The following is a 19,779-nucleotide window of genomic DNA, read 5'->3' as shown; positions in this document are numbered from 1 at the left end:
CCCGTCTGGCACCAACAACCATGCCATGTTCAAAGTCACTTAAATCATCTTTCTTCCCCATTCTGATGCTCGGTTTGAACTGCAGCAGATCGTCTTGACCATGTCTACATGACTAAATGCATTGAGTTGCTGCCATGTGATTGGCTGATTAGAAATTTGCGTTAACGAGCAGTTGGACAGGTGTGCCTAATAAAGTGGCCGGTGAGTGTATGTCTGGCTGTGGAAGTAGTTTGTCATATTGTTGGACTGACACTAAATGAATACGCCTGGGCTTTGCCTCTCCAAGAACCTTTAATCTGTCTAATCTAATCACCTAGACAAGGAACAGAAGATGAAACGAGAGTCAGAAGTTCACATATCCAACAAGAGCCTCCAAGTGTCTTCAATGTCTGTTTCTCTCCTATAAAGGACAACTTTATTAGTATCCTCCACACAGCGACTACTTTGTTTAGGTTTAACAAGAGCAGGTCAAAAGTTCTTCACCACTCCTCAACTCAATCACTTTCTCTTTGCAATGTTGTCCTCTGCTGAAGCTGCTGCAATAATGATACCACCGCATGGACAAGGGCAAAATATAGATTTGTGCTGACCTACCCGAGGCACCATTTGTATAACATACAACCCTCTGCAAGATTGCTCTGGGACATCACTGCCTGCATATTCTCTCATATATCTACACACACTCACATTGCCATTTTGACTTAACCTTTAGCTGAGCACCACACTGTGTTGGACTAACAATCAGACTTTCAGATGATTAATAGTGTTATGTTTTTTGTCTTGTCATGGACCTCTCTCTCATAAAGTTTAATCCAGGCATTTAGTCCCACTACCAGTAGCCAGGCAAAGTAGCTCAGTTCATGAGAATGCTGGCTGATGGGGTGGCTGGAGTTGTGCCATTAACCAGCAGTTAGGAGAGGCATGGCAAATGGTGGAATCCTGAAGAATAACAACGTCTTTATTAATCCCCACGGGGAAATTAATTCTCTGCATCTGACCCATCCTACTACTATAAGGAGCAGTACGCAGCCGTGGTGACCAGGTGACAAACCCTGAATTCTGGGGTCTACGCTTTGGTCAAGGGCAAAGGCAGGAGTACCCGATACCCAACAATGCATGTACCCTGAGGAACACACAAACAAGAGGGGAAAAGGTAAACTCCAAACAGGGAAGACATGGACTGGGACCATCATGCTGCCTTCTTATCATTTCTTGTGCAGAATGAATTGTTACTCACTAGATAGTAAAAACAATTCGATTAGAATATGACGTTTTCTCTTGATTAGATTGGCAGGATAGTAGACAATAAGGGTTTTCATGCAGGACAGCAAGTCATGATGAACTGGACATGAAATCAGAATGCAAGAAGAACAAGCTATGCTTTGTGTGACGTAATGAGCTAAAATAACTGTTGAGTTACTCATTTACAGTTAGTGTTACTGCAGGCAAAACTTATTACTACTCAGTGACAGAGTGAAAGTAAAGGGAAGGGGTCTTTTTCCACTTCAAAATGGGAAAAAGACAGGGAATTCAATCTAATGCCAAAATTATTCCTTATACCAACAATTCCATGCCAAGAAGCCAAACCGACCAGATCTCATCTCTTTCATATATTCTTTCTCACGTCTTTAACCTCTCCAACCCTCTTTCAGCTCCTCACCCTGCTTGTCTTTCCATTTCTCACTTCCCATCCATCCTTACTGTAGGCCCTCTTCAATTCCCAGCTACTCAGCATTCTGGAGATGTGGTTGCCATGGTCCCCTCACTTTGCTGTTCACTCCATGTCAAATATTTTCCCTGATCCCAGTAGATTATGAAGCTGTACTCATCAGTTAATGATTTTAATCTGATGGTAATTGTATGTATTGCAGTCATACCACAAAAAAAACATAGAACTGTGAGCAGAGTTCATGCTGAAGAAGGCAATTTCATGGCAGCAACTTGGCAAGCTCTTTGAATTTTCCTCTGCTGTATTCCCAAAATGTTCCTCCTCTTCTCATTTTTGATTTTCATTAGCACTCTTTTTGCTCCCTTGTATCTGTCATGTATCCCTTCTATTGAGCCCCATGCGGTTTGTCCAAACCTGATTACTGTCTCATTATAGACACCCAGTTAGCTGGTAATGGAAGCTATCAAAGGTCTCTTGCAGTATTTGCACAATGCCTGTGTGAGAAAGATAATAATTTCATGTGTGTGTGTGTGTGTGTGTGTGTGTGTGTGTGTGTGTGTGTGTGTGTGTTGAGGGGCATAGGAAGGCATTAACAGGTGCATGCACTCAAAAAAAAAAAAGTTCAGTCTGCAGGCTTGAACCATCATAGTAGACACAGTATGTATGTCTCTGTTATTAGCTGGAGGCTATAGAGGGATCATGTCCTCTGGGTTACTCGCTGGGTTCCATTTATTGAATCAATTTTCAAATGAAAGCATGTATGAACTCCTAAGTCAAGTAAAACATCTTTGCACCTTATTTGCAAATGCCTGTGAGTTGCTGTGAGCAATGGATTAATGATTACCTATGTAGACTCTCCTGCTGTAGCGCTGCATAAGCAGCAGAACAAACACATGTAGCGGAATAAGGTTGATGATGAAGACATAACCACCCCATGCTGATACCTGCAATGCGAGAGAGAGAGAGAGAGAGAGAGAGAGAGAGAGAGAGAGAGAGAGAGAGAGAGAGAGAGAGAGAGAGAGAGAGAGAACGAGAGAGAGAGAGAACGAGAGAGAGAGAGAACGAGAGAGAGAGAGAGAGACTCAGTTGAGGAACTGAAAGTTATTGAGTTTAATTACTACTTTCATTAGTTCACAGCTGAAGGAACAATCCTCAGTCATTATTACATGTAATGTGGCAGTTTCACACACATGCATGCAATGTAATGGGATCGTGCTCTCTTCTGAGGCTGTGCAGTGTATTAAACAACCATGGGTAATTAGCACAGTAACACAACGATGACTCCCTCCAGGCTGAGAACTGATGGGTGGCTGTGTTCTTTCACTTACCCCCCCCCACACACACACGTGTGTTTTTTTGTTGTTGTTGTTTTTTTTTGTTTTTTTTTTGCATCAGCAGTTAGATATATCGATATTTTCTAAAAGTTTCTATGCTTATCCTGACAATATTTTCCATACTGCATGCATACACACTTACACCAATACTCACAGACACCTCACCTTTGTCTTGGGCTTATTGCATAGCCACTCAAGTGTCATGTAATTGCCAGGGGGTTAGGTAAACTTACTATGGGTAACAGTACCATGGCAGTGTGGACTTCACACTGTTCATCAAGGAAATACTATTCTGACTGAATATCAATATATTCTGAAAATTGAGTCAGAAAAGATATATCTTTCCATCAAGATGGATTATGTGAGTAAAACAAATTTGGATGAAAATCCACAATGGCTCGCCACCGTGAGTCAGTAAAACATCGAAGGGCTTATTTTCTTTGGTTGTCTACAAAACGTGGTTTTCCGTGAGTGGCACAGAGAAAGCGTTAATGCTTTTGCTTCAGACGTGTGCATTTAAGTGGTCACATTTATGCTTGTCCTCACCATGTAGAAATAAGAAAGGCAGCATCCTATAGTCCAGAAGATTGACCCCGTCTTCACCGACTTCACCTAAAGGTCACATCACATAGGGTGAGCAGGAAAGCGTCAACCAATATTACAGACACACGAAAAGGGAGACAGAGACACAGTCAAAGTTAGTTTGCACACCAAAGTAAGTAATGGTCATGTATGCAGTCCAAATCTCCATTAAAATTCTGTTTCTCTACAGCTCTGTTTAATGTGTAGACCAGGCACCGTGCTACTGCCCAACTAGTGCATGTGAATTATTTACCACATTTCCCTCCTTTGCAACCTATACAGAACAGTGCAGAATGTCCTATATAGCTTAACCTTCCCCACTACCGCAAGAGCCGCCAATGAGCCGGTGCTAATTAAGGCTTAATAAGGGGAATGTGCCCTGACTTCAGGAACACAAAGACTGAATCTGCTACTATTGGGTCAAAGATGCCAACGAGTCAGAAGAATAGTGGAGCCAAGTCAATGAAACATGGTGGAAAGATGAAATGAGGGAAGAAATTATGGTCTGGGGGAAAGAGAGGGTGAGAGGGGCAGAGAGGGGAATGGATGAAGGAGGAGATACCTTTGCTGATTTGCAGCGATATCATGGTAACCATGTGTCTGTCAAGGTATGGTCTGACCCTAGAAAGAATTCTGAGCCCTCTGTTCCACTGTGTTTGTGTGTGTGGGGGGGGGGCGCTTGCATATGTGTGCATAAATTGCACTAATGGTGTGATTTATTTACAATTTCTTCACCATCAAGAAACTTTGCCGCTAATAAATTCCTTTTCAACTTCTAGCCAGGTTGTACACTATTTAATCCAGATTCCACCAATTAACAATTGCCTGTGGACTTCAAAACTGGACAAGAGAATCACTTTTTAATAGCTCTCAGAGGGAACATGGATGATATATCTCCGTAAGTAAATACAGTTCACCAAGAACAACATTAGCCTGTATGTCAGCCTGTAAAAGCCAGTGTAATAAATGGAGCTAGAGTGGTAACTAAAGAGTTCTTAGACTGGCAGGATATTTTTCCTATGATCTTGTGCAGTAGATTCAATATACACTATGGCTTTGAAGAAGATTTAAATCTGTAATGTAAAAAAGACGCACTTTGTAGAGCTGCTGTGTTAAAATTCCATTTACTTTCCAGATTCAAAGAACATTTTGTTAGGATTTCTACGACTATAGCTTATTTTAAAGCAATATCAAAAGCTCTAAAATATGAAAAATGTGGCATAAATCCATATTAGTTTACTTAATGACACCTCAGATGAGTGTTTTATTTTTCCTGTTTCTAGGGTGGTATGTGGGCATATGTCCCTATTCAAACATACAAAATAACAATAATAACATGAGCTTAATGTACCAAAAACAACTTCCACCAGCCTTGGTCATGTGGCTAATAAAACAACCTAATCTAAATCTAATCTAATCTAATCTAACAGGGATTTTCTTTTTGAAGCCCTTAGCTATTATTTTACATTTGCTCGCCTATCACCGCAATATTAGTCTAAACTGAAAGGACTTAAATGGAAATTTTAAAATGTTTTCATTTCATCCACCATTAGGTACAATAATGGCCTTTAAAGCATTTTGATTTTCTCTGTGACTTTTTGATTCAATTAAAAAAAAAAGTCAACCAAGTATGAACTACAGCTGGTGTAACCTCAATAATTCTGGACAAATGCACAATAACATAAGTTCAGTTACTTGACTGATCACCATAGGGAAGTAAGTCTTCTGAAATTAACCCATCCTAACTACACAGGAGCAATGGGCAGCCACAGTGCAGCACCCGGGAACGAACATCAGAGGCATTGACACAAGTTTTAACCTAACATGCATGTCTTTTGGAGCAAGAAACCGCAGCACCCACAGGAAACATACAGGAACATAGGGAGAACATGCAAACTCCACACAGAAAGACTCAGTTGGGGTTGAACCCAGGACCTTTTTGCAGTGAGGCAACCATGCCGAGCCACTATGATTGCCATTCCCCATTTGATTATATAACACTGTCACTGTGAAGTCGTACCCAGAGATAGTAGGTGAATTGCAGGGCGAAGATGGCGATGCCCTCATTGTCAAAGGACCCTGCCACAGAGCGGGAAATGTAGCCGGGGACGATGGCAATGAAGCAGGCTGCCAGCAGCCCCGCCCCCTGATTCCACAGCTCACGCGTCAGCAGGAAGGTGGAGATGGAGGTCAGACCACTGAACACTGGCGCAAGGAACACACACACGTCTCGGATGTGCACTGTGATATGGAGCAAGTTGAGCACATAGTGAATGAGGCCTGCCGTCACCATCAACCCTGGGTACACCTGAGGGAAGGCAGGGAAAGAGAAAGACGTGTTTAAGGTTTTATCAGGCTGTTTGCTTTGTCATGCACAAATATTCTCACCATGCTGGAAGCATGGCTGTGTACTGGCAAAAATTTGGCAAAGCAATTTGCATCATGATACAAGGGCCACAATATATTGTGTTACTACAAATATTGCAATATACTGCAACATTTTAACAAAATCCTAGAAAAGTATCATTAAGACAATGCCTCAATATGCATTGGCAACAACTGCTGTTGGGGTTCTGTGCAACTCTGTTAAAATACTGCACCTGTCACCTAGTCAAAGGTTCTGCTAGGAAAAATTTGGTTTGAGCCAAAGTGTCCATGTAGACCCCAGAATGTCAGACAAACAGGAAAAATTACAGTCTGTGCCTTGCATGTGCTATACAAGAAGACCAAAGCATCAACAGCTAGAGGGAAAATGATTCTGAACAGATGGGGATGGAGGGGAGTATAATGCCGAGGCAGTTTTGTCCTTTGTTTCTTCAAAGTCAAAACAAAATACTCAAAGCAATGTTGTTGCTTTTAGCAGCCAGCGTAATTGCACAAAGAGTACACCCCCAGGGACAGATTAGCCCCACAACCATTACACTCCCTTGATCAACTTGTACGAAGGGAATCTAATAGAGGAGAAAAAATATAGGGTAGCAAGATGAGTACACAGAGATGAGCGGGAGTGTAATGGTGTGTTAAAGTGACCCCTGTCTGTCTGTCCTTTAGGTTTTTATGAAGACCAATCTACTGTTCCGTCTCTCTGAATGCTCCACGCTAACTCTCACTACCACCCCTAGGAGCTGTTTAACCACCCGGACCTGCTTATTGTGTGTGTGTGTGTGTGTGTGTGTGTGTGTGTGTGTGTGTGTGTGTGTGTGTGTGTTTGCGTGCAATGGCAAGAGTATGGAGGATGATTGAGGATTTATCACAGTCTTGTGACTGTTGAGAAACAAGGACATTAAGGAGCGGTATGGCAAAGATAGCAAGAGAAGAAACACAGACACACAATCACATAACTTACCGTGCCTCCCACTATCCTGCCCAAAGGGTACCAGGCTCTCTCATCAAACCAGTTGAGGAACTCGTAAAAGCCATTGGTGGTGAGGTGGTGAGTTGACCTGTAGTTGAACCTGCAGCACAACATCGAAGAAGATGATTAGATGAAGGCACACCAGACAGAGGAGCGGCGATGCACACGGGTCTCCCACAGCTTAGCTTAGCTTGTGTTTGGTTTAAGAAAAAATTTCGACTTTTGCTTATTTGACCCATGTATTGTAAACCTTCCAGACAAATGTTATGTAGTTTTGGCTTTCTAGGGCAGCTTCTTTAAATTTGACAGCCCTATTGGGCATTTGCAGACAAAAAATAACACCAATCTTTTACCCCTTTTGCTTCGGTTTGAGATGTACAGAAGACAATACCTTGATGGATACATTGCTCTTTAATTTCACTTATGTATTTTTACTGAAACAAAGCATAACAACCTTAAGTTTCTCTCCAACAGGACAGAACAAAGTAGGGCTTTACTTAGGAAGGCAAAATGGCTACCACAGCAGCAAATACAGTGGTGCTTGAAAGTTTGTGAACCCTTTAGAATTTTTTTATATTTCTGCATAAATATGACCTAAAACATCATCAGATTTTGACACAAGTCCTAAAAGCAGACAAAGAGAACCCAATTAAACAAATAAGACAAAAATACTATACCCAGTCATTTATTTATTGAGGAAAATGATCCAGTATTACATACCAGTGAGTGGCAAAAGGATGTGAACCTTTGCTTTCAGTATCTGGTGTGCAAACTGCAGACGGGCAGCAATGTTCTTTTTGGAGAGCAGTGGCTTTCTCCTTGCAACCCTGCCATGCACACCATTGTTGGTCAGTGTTCTCCCAATAATGGACTCATGAACATTAGCCAAAGTGAGAGAGGCCTCTAGCTGCTTAGAAGTTACCCTGGGTTCCTTTGTGACCTGGCCGACTATTACACCCCTTGCTCTTGGAGTGATCTTTGATGGTCGACCACTCCTGGAGAAGGTAACAATGGTCTTGAATTTCCTCCATTTGTACACAATCTGTCTGACTGTGGATAAGTGGAGTCCAAACTCTTTAGAGATGGTTTTGTAACCTTTTCCAGCCTGATGAGCATCAACAACGCTTTTTCTGAGGTCCTCAGAAATCTCCTTTGTTCTTGCCATGATACACTTCCACAAATGTGTTGTGAAGATCAGACTGTGATAGATCCCTGTTCTTTAAATAAAACAGGGCATCCACTCACACCTGATTGTCATCCCATTGATTGAAAATACCTGACTCTAATTTCACCTTCAAATTATCTGCTAATCCTAGACGTTCACATACTTTTGCCACTCACAGATATGTAATACTGGATCATTTTCCTCAATAAATAAAAGACCAAGTATAATATTTTTGTGGCATTTGTTTAATTGGGTTCTCTTTATCTACTTTAGGACTTGTCTGAAAAGCTGATGTTTTAAGTCATATTTACGCAGAAATATAGAAAATTCTAAAGGGTTCACAAACTTTCAAGAATCACTGTAAGTATACACTACCGTTCAAAAGTTTGGGGTCACCCAAACAATTTTGTGTTTTCCATGAAAAGTCACACTTATTCACCACCATATGTTGTGAAATGAATAGAAAATAGAGTCAAGACATTGACAAGGTTAGAAATAATGATTTGTATTTGAAATAAGATTTTTTTTACATCAAACTTTGCTTTCGTCAAAGAATCCTCCATTTGCAGCAATTACAGCATTGCAGACCTTTGGCATTCTAGCTGTTAATTTGTTGAGGTAATCTGGAGAAATTGCACCCCACGCTTCCAGAAGCAGCTCCCACAAGTTGGATTGGTTGGATGGGCACTTCTTGCGTACCATACGGTCAAGCTGCTCCCACAACAGCTCAATGGGGTTCAGATCTGGTGACTGCGCTGGCCACTCCATTACCGATAGAATACCAGCTGCCTGCTTCTGCTCTAAATAGTTCTTGCACAATTTGGAGGTGTGTTTAGGGTCATTGTCCTGTTGTAGGATGAAATTGGCTCCAATCAAGCGCTGTCCACTGGGTATGGCATGGCGTTGCAAAATGGAGTGATAGCCTTCCTTATTCAGAATCCCTTTTACCCTGTACAAATCTCCCACCTTACCAGCACCAAAGCAACCCCAGACCATCACATTACCTCCACCATGCTTAACAGATGGCGTCAGGCATTCTTCCAGCATCTTTTCATTTGTTCTGCGTCTCACAAACGTTCTTCTTTGTGATCCAAACACCTCAAACTTGGATTCATCCGTCCACAACACTTTTTTCCAGTCTTCCTCTGTCCAATGTCTGTGTTCTTTTGCCCATCTTAATCTTTTTCTTTTATTGGTCAGTCTCAGATATGGCTTTTTCTTTGCCACTCTGCCCTGAAGCCCAGAATCCCGCAGCCGCCTCTTCACTGTAGATGTTGACACTGGTGTTTTGCAGGTACTATTTAATGAAGATGCCAGTTGGGGACCTGTGAGGCGTCTGTTTCTCAAACTAGAGACTCTAATGTACTTATCTTCTTGCTCAGTTGTGCAACGCGGCCTCCCACTTCTTTTTCTACTCTGGTTAGAGCCTGTTTGTGCTGTCCTCTGAAGGGAGTAGTACACACCGGTGTAGGAAATCTTCAATTTCTTAGCAATTTCTCGCATGGAATAGCCTTCATTTCTAAGAACAAGAATAGATTGTCGAGTTTCAGATGAAAGTTCTCTTTTTCTGGCCATTTTGAGCGTTTAATTGACCCCACAAATGTGATGCTCCAGAAACTCAACCTGCTCAAAGGAAGGTCAGTTTTGTAGCTTCTGTAATGAGCTAAACTGTTTTCAGATGTGTGAACATGATTGCACAAGGGTTTTCTAATCATCAATTAGCCTTCTGAGCCAATGAGCAAACACATTGTACCATTAGAACACTGGAGTGATAGTTGCTTGAAATGGGCCTCTATACACCTATGTAGATATTGCACCAAAAACCAGACATTTGCAGCTAGAATAGTCATTTACCACATTAGCAATGTATAGAGTGTATTTCTTTAAAGTTAAGACTAGTTTAAAGTTATCTTCATTGAAAAGTACAGTGCTTTTCCTTCAAAAATATGGACATTTCAATGTGACCCCAAACTTTTGAACGGTAGTGTATGTGAGAAGTACAAACAGTGCAGTGGGAGCAGTACAGAAACAAGCCGTCATAAAACCAGCTGAAATTTGCAGTGTTCAAATACAAAGGAGTTACTTTAATGTAAAGTCACATCAATGAGACAGTTACATCAATGGAAAATAGTTCCATTGATGTAACTGTTTCCAATGGATACAGCACAAACGAGCCAAAAGTTACGGATATGAGACAACTTGAAAGCCAAAGCTACCACAAGACTTCAAAGTTACAACAGTGGCTTCAGAAAGTATTCCCCTCCCACTGATTATTTCTTGTTTTGCTGTGTTGCAAAGTAAAATGAAAATATATCTGGAATAAGATTTTTTTTGTACTCCTACTGCAATGGCCCAGTTTTCAGGAAACTCAAATGGCTGCATAAAAAGTGCATTATGATCACTGCAATATTCACGATACTACAATATTCTTGATATTGATTCACAATATTGATAATGACTTTTACATCTTCAGTAGCATCATTGCAAATATATCGTAAAGGTGCAACCCACAATTGATGCACACAGCGGCTGTCCACCTCACTTTTGCTGTTATTTTGGTCAGAATTCATTCACATTACTTGCAAATGAAGAAACCAGCCAATGTCGCATCACTTTCACGTCCTTTTTGAGGCTTTCAGACAACAAATACACAATACTGACTCGATGGTGAGGTATTTCATGTTTCTTGTTGTCACAATAGTCCACAAAGACGTGGCGGCACATGCCAGTTCAGATTGCACCTTCAATTAGTCAATACATCACAAAGTGTATTCAATTTTCCTCAAACTGTGACTCTCATTTGTTAACAAGGTCCGCCCCATGTTGATTTCAAATTCATGTGTTCAACTGCATGATTGTGCAATAGTTGTCACCAACTTTATGAGGTCTCATTATTGAAACAGCAGATCAAGTCAACCCTATTGTCACTTTGACATAAAGCTGTTCAGAACAAAGGGCTGAATTTGAACCTTCCCAGGAGCACTGGAAACTCCATTGCAATAAAATAGAGAAAAAAAATGGCACAATCCACGCACTACCAAGACAAGTATGTTCTATAAAACTAAGCAACTGTCAGACAGTCTGAGAAATGACCAGCAGACCACCTATAACACTCACAGAGATGCAAAGTTCATTGGCTGAAATTGGAGAAACTGTCCAGAGATCATAAATCTCTTCACCAATTCGTAGATGCAGCTCCTCAGGAGAATGGCTTGAAGGTAGCCAATTCTGAGAGAAGCCAACATTAAGTCAAGCCTGGAGTTTGCTAGCAGCCATGTGACACTATCTCAAAGCTTCTGGAAAAATATTTTGTGGCCCAATAATACTAAAGTGGAGCTCTTTAGTCTGAAAGCAAAGTGCTATGTTTGACGCAAACAAAACACAATCCAACACTCAGGTAAGACCATCTGGACTGTCATAGAAGTTGGTAGCAGCATTATGCTGTTAGGCTGCGTTTCAGCAGGAGGGTATGGAAAGATTTTTGCTATTTGCTATCAAAAGATAGATGGAGCCAAATAGGCAAATCCTTGGGGTGAACCCGTTTCCATCAGCAAGAGATTTGCGTTTAGGGTGAAGATTCATGTTTCAACATGACAATGACCCAAAGCACGCAGCAATATCTACTGAGATTTGGCTTAACAAAAGGTTAATATTCTACAAAGGCCAAGCCAAAGCCCAGACTTAAAGCCGACTGAAATCCTGTAGTATGACCTGAAAATTGCTATCCATTGATGCCCTCCATCTAATTTGGCAGAGTTGAAGAATATTTGCATGGAGAAATGTGCAAAAAAATCCAAAATCAAACTGTACAAATCCCATCCAAAGATTACAGAGAAGACTTGTGGCTCTAGGCCCGATTGCTGCAGAAGGCCTATCTGCAAAGTTTTAACCCTGAAAAGATTAACCCTCTTGAAAAACGCAAATTCTCAGATTTAAAAAAAATCATGTATTTAATTTAGCATTTCTGTGAAGAAAACCTAGTTCAATTATATAAAAATTGTAGGTGTTACAGGGGCAAAATGTGTAAAACTTCAAGGGGAGGGGGTACTTTCTGCAGTCACTGTAAATAATTGGTAAATTAATGAAATAACTGCAGAAGCAAGAAAGCAGTGGGAGGGCTGCAGTTTCACCTCCACTAGGAGTAAGACTATAGAGTAAGACTATGGCTGAGATAATGGCAGCATGAACATGGGAGATTTAGAGATACACCTCCATGAGAGCACTGTAAACAGAAAGTGTACAGAAAATAAATGGCAATATCACAGCCATGAGTAGCGAGCAGGCGCCAACTAGAATCACTTGGCAAGGATTACAATCACTGTAGCAAAAATATATGGCACAACAGGAAAAATATTTTAAAATAAAAACAAATGGCGCCCAGGTAACATGGCAGTCTATTCCATTGTCTACCAACACAGGGATTGCCGGTTCGAATCCCCGTGTTACCTCCAGCTTGGTCGGGCGTCCCTACAGATACAATTAGCCGTGTCTGCGGGTGTGAAACCAGATGTGAGTATGTGTCCTGGTCGCTGCACTAGCGCCTCCTCTGGTTGGTCGGGGCACCTGTTCAGGAGGGAAGGGGAACTGGGGAGAATAGCGTCATCCTCCCATGCACTACGTCCCCCTGGCAAAACTCCTCACTCTCAGGTGAAAAGAAGCGGCTGGCAACTCCACGTATATCCGGGGAGGCATGTGGTAGTCTGCAGCCCTCCCCGGCTCGGCAGAGGGGGTGGAGCAGCAACTGGGACAGCCCGGAAGAGTGGGATAATTAGCCGGATATAATTATGGAGAAAAGGGGGGGGGGGTCCAAAATAATAAAATAAAATAAAAACAAAAAAAATCTTGGGATTCTTTTATCAGCAAGTAACTGTGTCAGATTTCTCTTATCACTGTGTGTACACCAACTTTAATTCAGTTCATGATCTAAATGAAGCTGGGAGGACAATTAAAGAAAGCAGGAAACGAAATTTCTTCAAACAGTGTAATTATTTATGGCTTCCCGTTTGAAATGTACTGGGTTTCTGATGTGCTTATGACAGCAATACTTCCAAACAGAGAAACAATTAAAGACGGCATGTTTAGTCCTGTGTCAAACTTCTTCTCAAGTAGAGGACAGAATGAATTTGTTGAATGCTACATGACTCATTTAAACACATTTAAGTGCTTGACAACTGACTACAGTTAGCTGATGCGTTACTGTGGAATCGTGTAGAGAAACAAATCTTGGCTACTAACACAGTGGATGCAAGAACAGATTTGTGTATTCCCTGCAAAACCAGCGTGAAAAGGAAATGAAATCAAGAGAAATCGCTTCCGCGTCATCTCTCACACCTTTCCACTGTTCCCTGTTCTTCTCCCAACCTACAGCCAATGTCTCCTCAACCCTCTGCTTTTCCAGGTTGCTTACAGACACCGGGTCCTGGTGACAATGAAGCCCCGCGGAGCCTCGTCTCTAATTAGGCACGCTACAATGTGTCTGGTGGATAAACTGTCTTAACTGTCCCGCATTTGCCCTTTAGCATTTAAAACGCTACGCTGTTGATACACAAGCCTGTTTGTCTCCTGAGCTTTTCAAGAAGTATTAAAGAACTCAATACAAAGTGTCCCTCAACAAAAGAACGGCAGTCTGATGGGCTGATTGCAGCATATGGTTTGCTCAGCTCCCCCAGGAGAGAATATTGGGTCTGGCATTAGTGTGTACGAGTGTGTGTGTGTGTGTGTGTGCGTGTGTTCAAGCTCACTCTCAGGAAACAATAGCTGTGAGAAGGAATAGAACAAAGCACACGAGCTAGCTTAATACACATGCACAAAAAGCTTTTGCTGGCACTCTCTCCTCCCTCTCTATAACAGTCTCACCGAGCAGACGTCCATTCTAAAAGGCATCAGCTAGGCAGCCAGGAGGAAATAACACTTTCCATTCACACCTGACTTCCTACATAAGAAGTTCTTAAACCTCTCCAACCGGGGACCCAGAGTCATTAAAAAATAGTAACGCTTGATAAGTGCAGACTCGGTGTGAGCCAGCTTTCCATTCTGGTTCCTTCCCAGGGTGAGAAACTACCTCAAGCTATGAGCTAAAGTGAACTTAATTCCGTGATAGTTGAGTTTGTTGATTCTACCAGCCCCTTCAATAGGTTCCCAACAATAACCTGAAAGCCCTGTGCAATTTGGAGAAACTAGCCAGCCGACTAAATAGTAAAAATAGGTGAATTATAAGCTTTATTATTACCAAGTGTTGACATCTGATAAAACCATCCTGACCAATAATTTAAAAGATGCAGCAGAATAAAAGCAGAGGATAGTTTATTGCCCTATCAGACATTATTTATTTTTACCTTTCGTACAGAGCTTCCCCTATAGTAAATACATGTACACATACTATATATACCACATGACTTACATAGAGAAAAGTGAAACAACAATATATTAACACAAGAGTTTAGAGGTTCAGTGAGTTTAGAACTTCAATGGCAGAAGGAACAAAACTCCAAATGAGTTAAGAGATTTAAAAGAGCCAAAGACTGCAGACAAAGTCAGTTAAATCAGGTATGCTTTTACTCAATTCAACAAAGATTAAATGAATGTGTCATTGTAGGCTAGATGAGCTTTGTAAATCCACCCTTAGGCTTTAGCTTACATCCACAGAAAAAAAAAAATTCTCAAGGGGCAAGCATAGTTTTAATTTCCTTCACTTAAATCTTCAGCCAACAAGGGATTTGCTACCGCTTTCCGCCACAAATCAACGCCATTCGTGAACAGGTGGAGCTGTCCGGTTGAAATGGAATCTGGCCACAAGTGATGTGGCATTACTGGAAAAAGCATCATGTTGTCAACCTTGACTTAGTTATTAAGGGTTAGCTGTAGGCTACAAAAGCAAGTGAACTGTAAAAACACCTCATGCCCCAAGAGGGGAAATGTGAAGCAGAAAAACGTAAAACTGCCAAACTTAATTTTCAACTTGATACTATCTACTACTACTTTCGGCTGCTCCCGTTAGGGGTCGCCACAGCGGATCATCCGTTTCCATTTCTTCCTGTCTTCTGCGTCTTCCTCTGTCACACCAGCCACCTGCATGTCTTCCCTCACCACATCCATAAACCTCCTCTTTGGCCTTCCTCTTCTCCTCTTCCCTGGCAGCTCCATATTCAGCATCCTTCTCCCAATATACTCAGCATCTCTCCTCCACACAACTTTCAACTTGATACTATGGCTGCACAAATTAGCATCCCGGTATCGCAAGCGCATGTATAAATTCTCCCTGAGCGCACACACACACACACACACACACACACACTATATATATATATATATATATATATATATATATATATACACTACCGTTCAAAAGTTTGGGATCACATTGAAATGTCCATATTTTTGAAGGAAAAGCACTGTACTGTTCAATGAAGATAACTTTAAACTAGTCTTAACTTTAAAGAAATACACTCTATACATTGCTAATGTGGTAAATGACTATTCTAGCTGCAAATGTCTGGTTTTTGGTGCAATATCTACATAGGTGTATAGAGGCCCATTTCAAGCAACTATCACTCCAGTGTTCTAATGGTACAATGTGTTTGCTCATTGGCTCAGAAGGCTAATTGATGATTAGAAAACCCTTGTGCAATCATGTTCACACATCCGAAAACAGTTTAGCTCGTTACAGAAGCTACAAAACTGACCTTCCTTTGAGCAGATTGAGTTTCTGGAGCATCACATTTGTGGGGTCAATTAAACGCTCAAAATGGCCAGAAAAAGAGAACTTTCATCTGAAACTCGACAGTCTATTCTTGTTCTTAGAAATGAAGGCTATTCCATGCGAGAAATTGCTAAGAAATTGAAGATTTCCTACACCGCTGTGTACTACTCCCTTCAGAGGACAGCACAAACAGGCTCTAACCAGAGTAGAAAAAGAAGTGGGAGGCCGCGTTGCACAACTGAGCAAGAAGATAAGTACATTAGAGTCTCTAGTTTGAGAAACAGACGCCTCACAGGTCCCCAACTGGCATCTTCATTAAATAGTACCCGCAAAACACCAGTGTCAACATCTACAGTGAAGAGGCGGCTGCGGGATTCTGGGCTTCAGGGCAAAGTGGCAAAGAAAAAGCCATATCTGAGACTGACCAATAAAAGAAAAAGATTAAGATGGGCAAAAGAACACAGACATTGGACAGAGGAAGACTGGAAAAAAGTGTTGTGGATGGATGAATCCAAGTTTGAGGTGTTTGGATCACAAAGAAGAACGTTTGTGAGACGCAGGACAAATGAAAAGATGCTGGAAGAATGCCTGACGCCATCTGTTAAGCATGGTGGAGGTAATGTGATGGTCTGGGGTTGCTTTTCACGCTGGTAAGGTGGGAGATTTGTACAGGGTAAAAGGGATTCTGAATAAGGAAGGCTATCACTCCATTTTGCAACTCCATGCCATACCCAGTGGACAGCGCTTGATTGGAGCCAATTTCATCCTACAACAGGACAATGACCCTAAACACACCTCCAAATTGTGCAAGAACTATTTAGAGCAGAAGCAGGCAGCTGGTATTCTATCGGTAATGGAGTGGCCAGCGCAGTCACCAGATCTGAACCCCATTGAGCTGTTGTGGGAGCAGCTTGACCGTATGGTACGCAAGAAGTGCCCATCCAACCAATCCAACTTGTGGGAGCTGCTTCTGGAAGCGTGGGGTGCAATTTCTCCAGATTACCTCAACAAATTAACAGCTAGAATGCCAAAGGTCTGCAATGCTGTAATTGCTGCAAATGGAGGATTCTTTGACGAAAGCAAAGTTTGATGTAAAAAAAATCTTATTTCAAATACAAATCATTATTTCTAACCTTGTCAATGTCTTGACTCTATTTTCTATTCATTTCACAACATATGGTGGTGAATAAGTGTGACTTTTCATGGAAAACACAAAATTGTTTGGGTGATCCCAAACTTTTGAACGGTAGTGTATATATATATATATATATATATATATATATATATATACTTTTGAACGGTAGTGTATATATACTTTTGAACGGTAGTGTATATATATATATATATATAATATATATATATATATATATATATATACACTACCGTTCAAAAGTTGGGATCACCCAAACAATTTTGTGTTTTCCATGAAAAGTCACACTTATTCACCACCATATGTTGTGAAATGAATAGAAAATAGAGTCAAGACATTGACAAGGTTAGAAATAATGATTTGTATTTGAAATAAGATTTTTTTTACATCAAACTTTGCTTTCGTCAAGAATCCTCCATTTGCAGCAATTACAGCATTGCAGACCTTTGGCATTCTAGCTGTTAATTTGTTGAGGTAATCTGGAGAAATTGCACCCCACGCTTCCAGAAGCAGCTCCCACAAGTTGGATTGGTTGGATGGGCACTTCTTTGAGCAGATTGAGTTTCTGGAGCATCACATTTGTGGGGTCAATTAAACGCTCAAAATGGCCAGAAAAAGAGAACTTTCATCTGAAACTCGACAGTCTATTCTTGTTCTTTAGAAATGAAGGCTATTCCATGCGAGAAATTGCTAAGAATTGAAGATTTCCTACACCGGTGTGTACTACTCCTTTCAGAGGACAGCACAAACAGGCTCTAACCAGAGTAGAAAAAGAAGTGGGAGGCCGCGTTGCACAACTGAGCAAGAAGATAAGTACATTAGAGTCTCTAGTTTGAGAAACAGACGCCTCACAGGTCCCCAACTGGCATCTTCATTAAATAGTACCTGTTAGAGCCTGTTTGTGCTGTCCTCTGAAGGGAGTAGTACACACCGGTGTAGGAAATCTTCAATTTCTTAGCAATTTCTCGCATGGAATAGCCTTCAAATTCTAATAACAAGAATAGACTGTCGAGTTTCAGATGAAAGTTCTCTTTTTCTGGCCATTTTGAGCGTTTAATTGACCCCACAAATGTGATGCTCCAGAAACTCAATCTGCTCAAGAAGTGCCCATCCAACCAATCCAACTTGTGGGAGCTGCTTCTGGAAGCGTGGTGGGGTGCAATTTCTCCAGATTACCTCAACAAATTAACAGCTAGAATGCCAAAGGTCTGCAAATGCTGTAATTGCTGCAAATGGAGGATTCTTTAACGAAAGCAAAGTTTTGATGTAAAAAAAATCTTATTTCAAATAAAAATCATTATTTCTAACCTTGTCAATGTCTTGACTCTATTTTCTATTCATTTCACAACATATGGTGGTGAATAAGTGTGACTTTTCATGGAAAACACGAAATTGTTTGGGTGATCCCAAACTTTTGAACGGTAGTGTATATATATATATATATATATATATATATATATATATAAACCAACCACTCATATATAGGTTGCCATGATTGTTGTGTTACTTCGAGAGATTATCTATACTCTACAGTACTTCATGGAAAATTAACCAATTTTCAACCTTATCTCTGTCTATCTGCAACAGGGGTAACATGAAAAAACAATGGCAGTTGTTCCCGATCGTTTCTACATCTCTGGGGCAGCAGTGAAACCGGTTTTTTGTTTTTGTGGCTGCAAAGTGACGTATCACGACGTCATTTGGCTGCCAGAAAAACTACAGCCCAACATGGTTTCTAATACACTAATCTACTCTAAACACACTGTTCAAAAAACACATCCCGGTTAAGCTACGTTTCCGATGGTTGAATGGACATCCCACAACACAAGCGCAGATGATTTTATGGACGATACTGAAGCTTACGTGCAATTCATTCTGGTACGTGTCGGCGCTGTGGGAAAGACTGAGCAGGAGAACACTGATTTCTCTGTCAATATAGCACACGGTGATAACTTATTGCTCAAAATCCACTACATTACTCATCAATACTGATTGTACATCCACAAAACCATCTGTGAAGTTTCCGCTTCAGAGAATGATTTGGTGTTGTCCCCTCATGCATTTCAAATATGTCTTTGGGATTTTGACCTAAACATACTTCATATATGGTTCAAGGTAGAGGTGGGATTACATCAAGGATCGGCTCTGAGCCCTTTCTTGTTTGCCAATGGTGATGGACAGGTTGACGGACGAGATCAGGCAGAGTCCTCCATGGACTATGATGTTTGCGGATGACATTGTGATCTGTAGCGAGAGTAAGGTGCAGGTTGAGGAGAACCTGGAGAGGTAGAGATATGCACTGGAGAAAAGAGGAATGAAAGTCAGTAGGAGCAGATGGAATACATATGCATGAATGAGAGGGAGGACAGTGGAATGGTGAGGATGCAAGGAGTAGAGGTGACAAGGCGTATGAGTTTAATACTTGGGGTCAACTGTCCAAACTAACAGGGAGTGCAGAAGAGAGGTGAAGAAGAGAGTGCAGGCAGGGGTGGAGTGGGTGGAGAAGGGTACCAACAAGAGTTAGTTAAAGGGAAGGTTACAAGATGGTTGTGAGATAAGCTATGTTATACGGTTTGGAGACAGTGCACTGAAAAAGACAGGAGGCAGGAGCTGGAGGTGGGCAGAGTTGAAGATGCTAAGATTTTCATTGGGAGCAACAAAGAAGGACAGGATTAGAACGATTATATTAGAGGGACAGCTCAGGTTGGATGGTTTGGAGACAAAGCAAGAGAGGAAAGATGAGATGGCTTGGACATGTGTGGAGGAGAGATGCTGGGTATATTAGAGAAAGACGCTGATATGGAGCTGCCAGGGAAGAAGAAAAG

The 19,779-nt window shown here is 41.3% G+C and overlaps 1 protein-coding gene across 1 annotated transcript in view; it reads right to left on the bottom strand.

Moving 5' to 3' along the window:
* The window catches only part of LOC130117541 (dolichyl-diphosphooligosaccharide--protein glycosyltransferase subunit STT3B-like), an 87,200-nt gene that overhangs the window by 32,060 nt on the left and 35,361 nt on the right, over nt 1-19,779 (bottom strand). Inside the window, exons 2-5 of the mRNA XM_056285643.1 lie at nt 6,932-7,040; nt 5,606-5,893; nt 3,550-3,615; nt 2,514-2,613 (exon numbers count right to left, since the gene is read on the bottom strand). Coding sequence (XP_056141618.1) covers nt 2,514-2,613; nt 3,550-3,615; nt 5,606-5,893; nt 6,932-7,040 — 563 coding nt within the window. The remainder of the gene's footprint in view (nt 1-2,513; nt 2,614-3,549; nt 3,616-5,605; nt 5,894-6,931; nt 7,041-19,779) is intronic.

Source organism: Lampris incognitus, chromosome 9 (assembly GCF_029633865.1).
Source record: "Lampris incognitus isolate fLamInc1 chromosome 9, fLamInc1.hap2, whole genome shotgun sequence".
In the NCBI taxonomy this organism is placed as follows: domain Eukaryota; kingdom Metazoa; phylum Chordata; class Actinopteri; order Lampriformes; family Lampridae; genus Lampris; species Lampris incognitus.
Note: the sequence above shows the minus strand (reverse complement) of the source record. Positions and strands in the feature narration are given on the sequence as shown.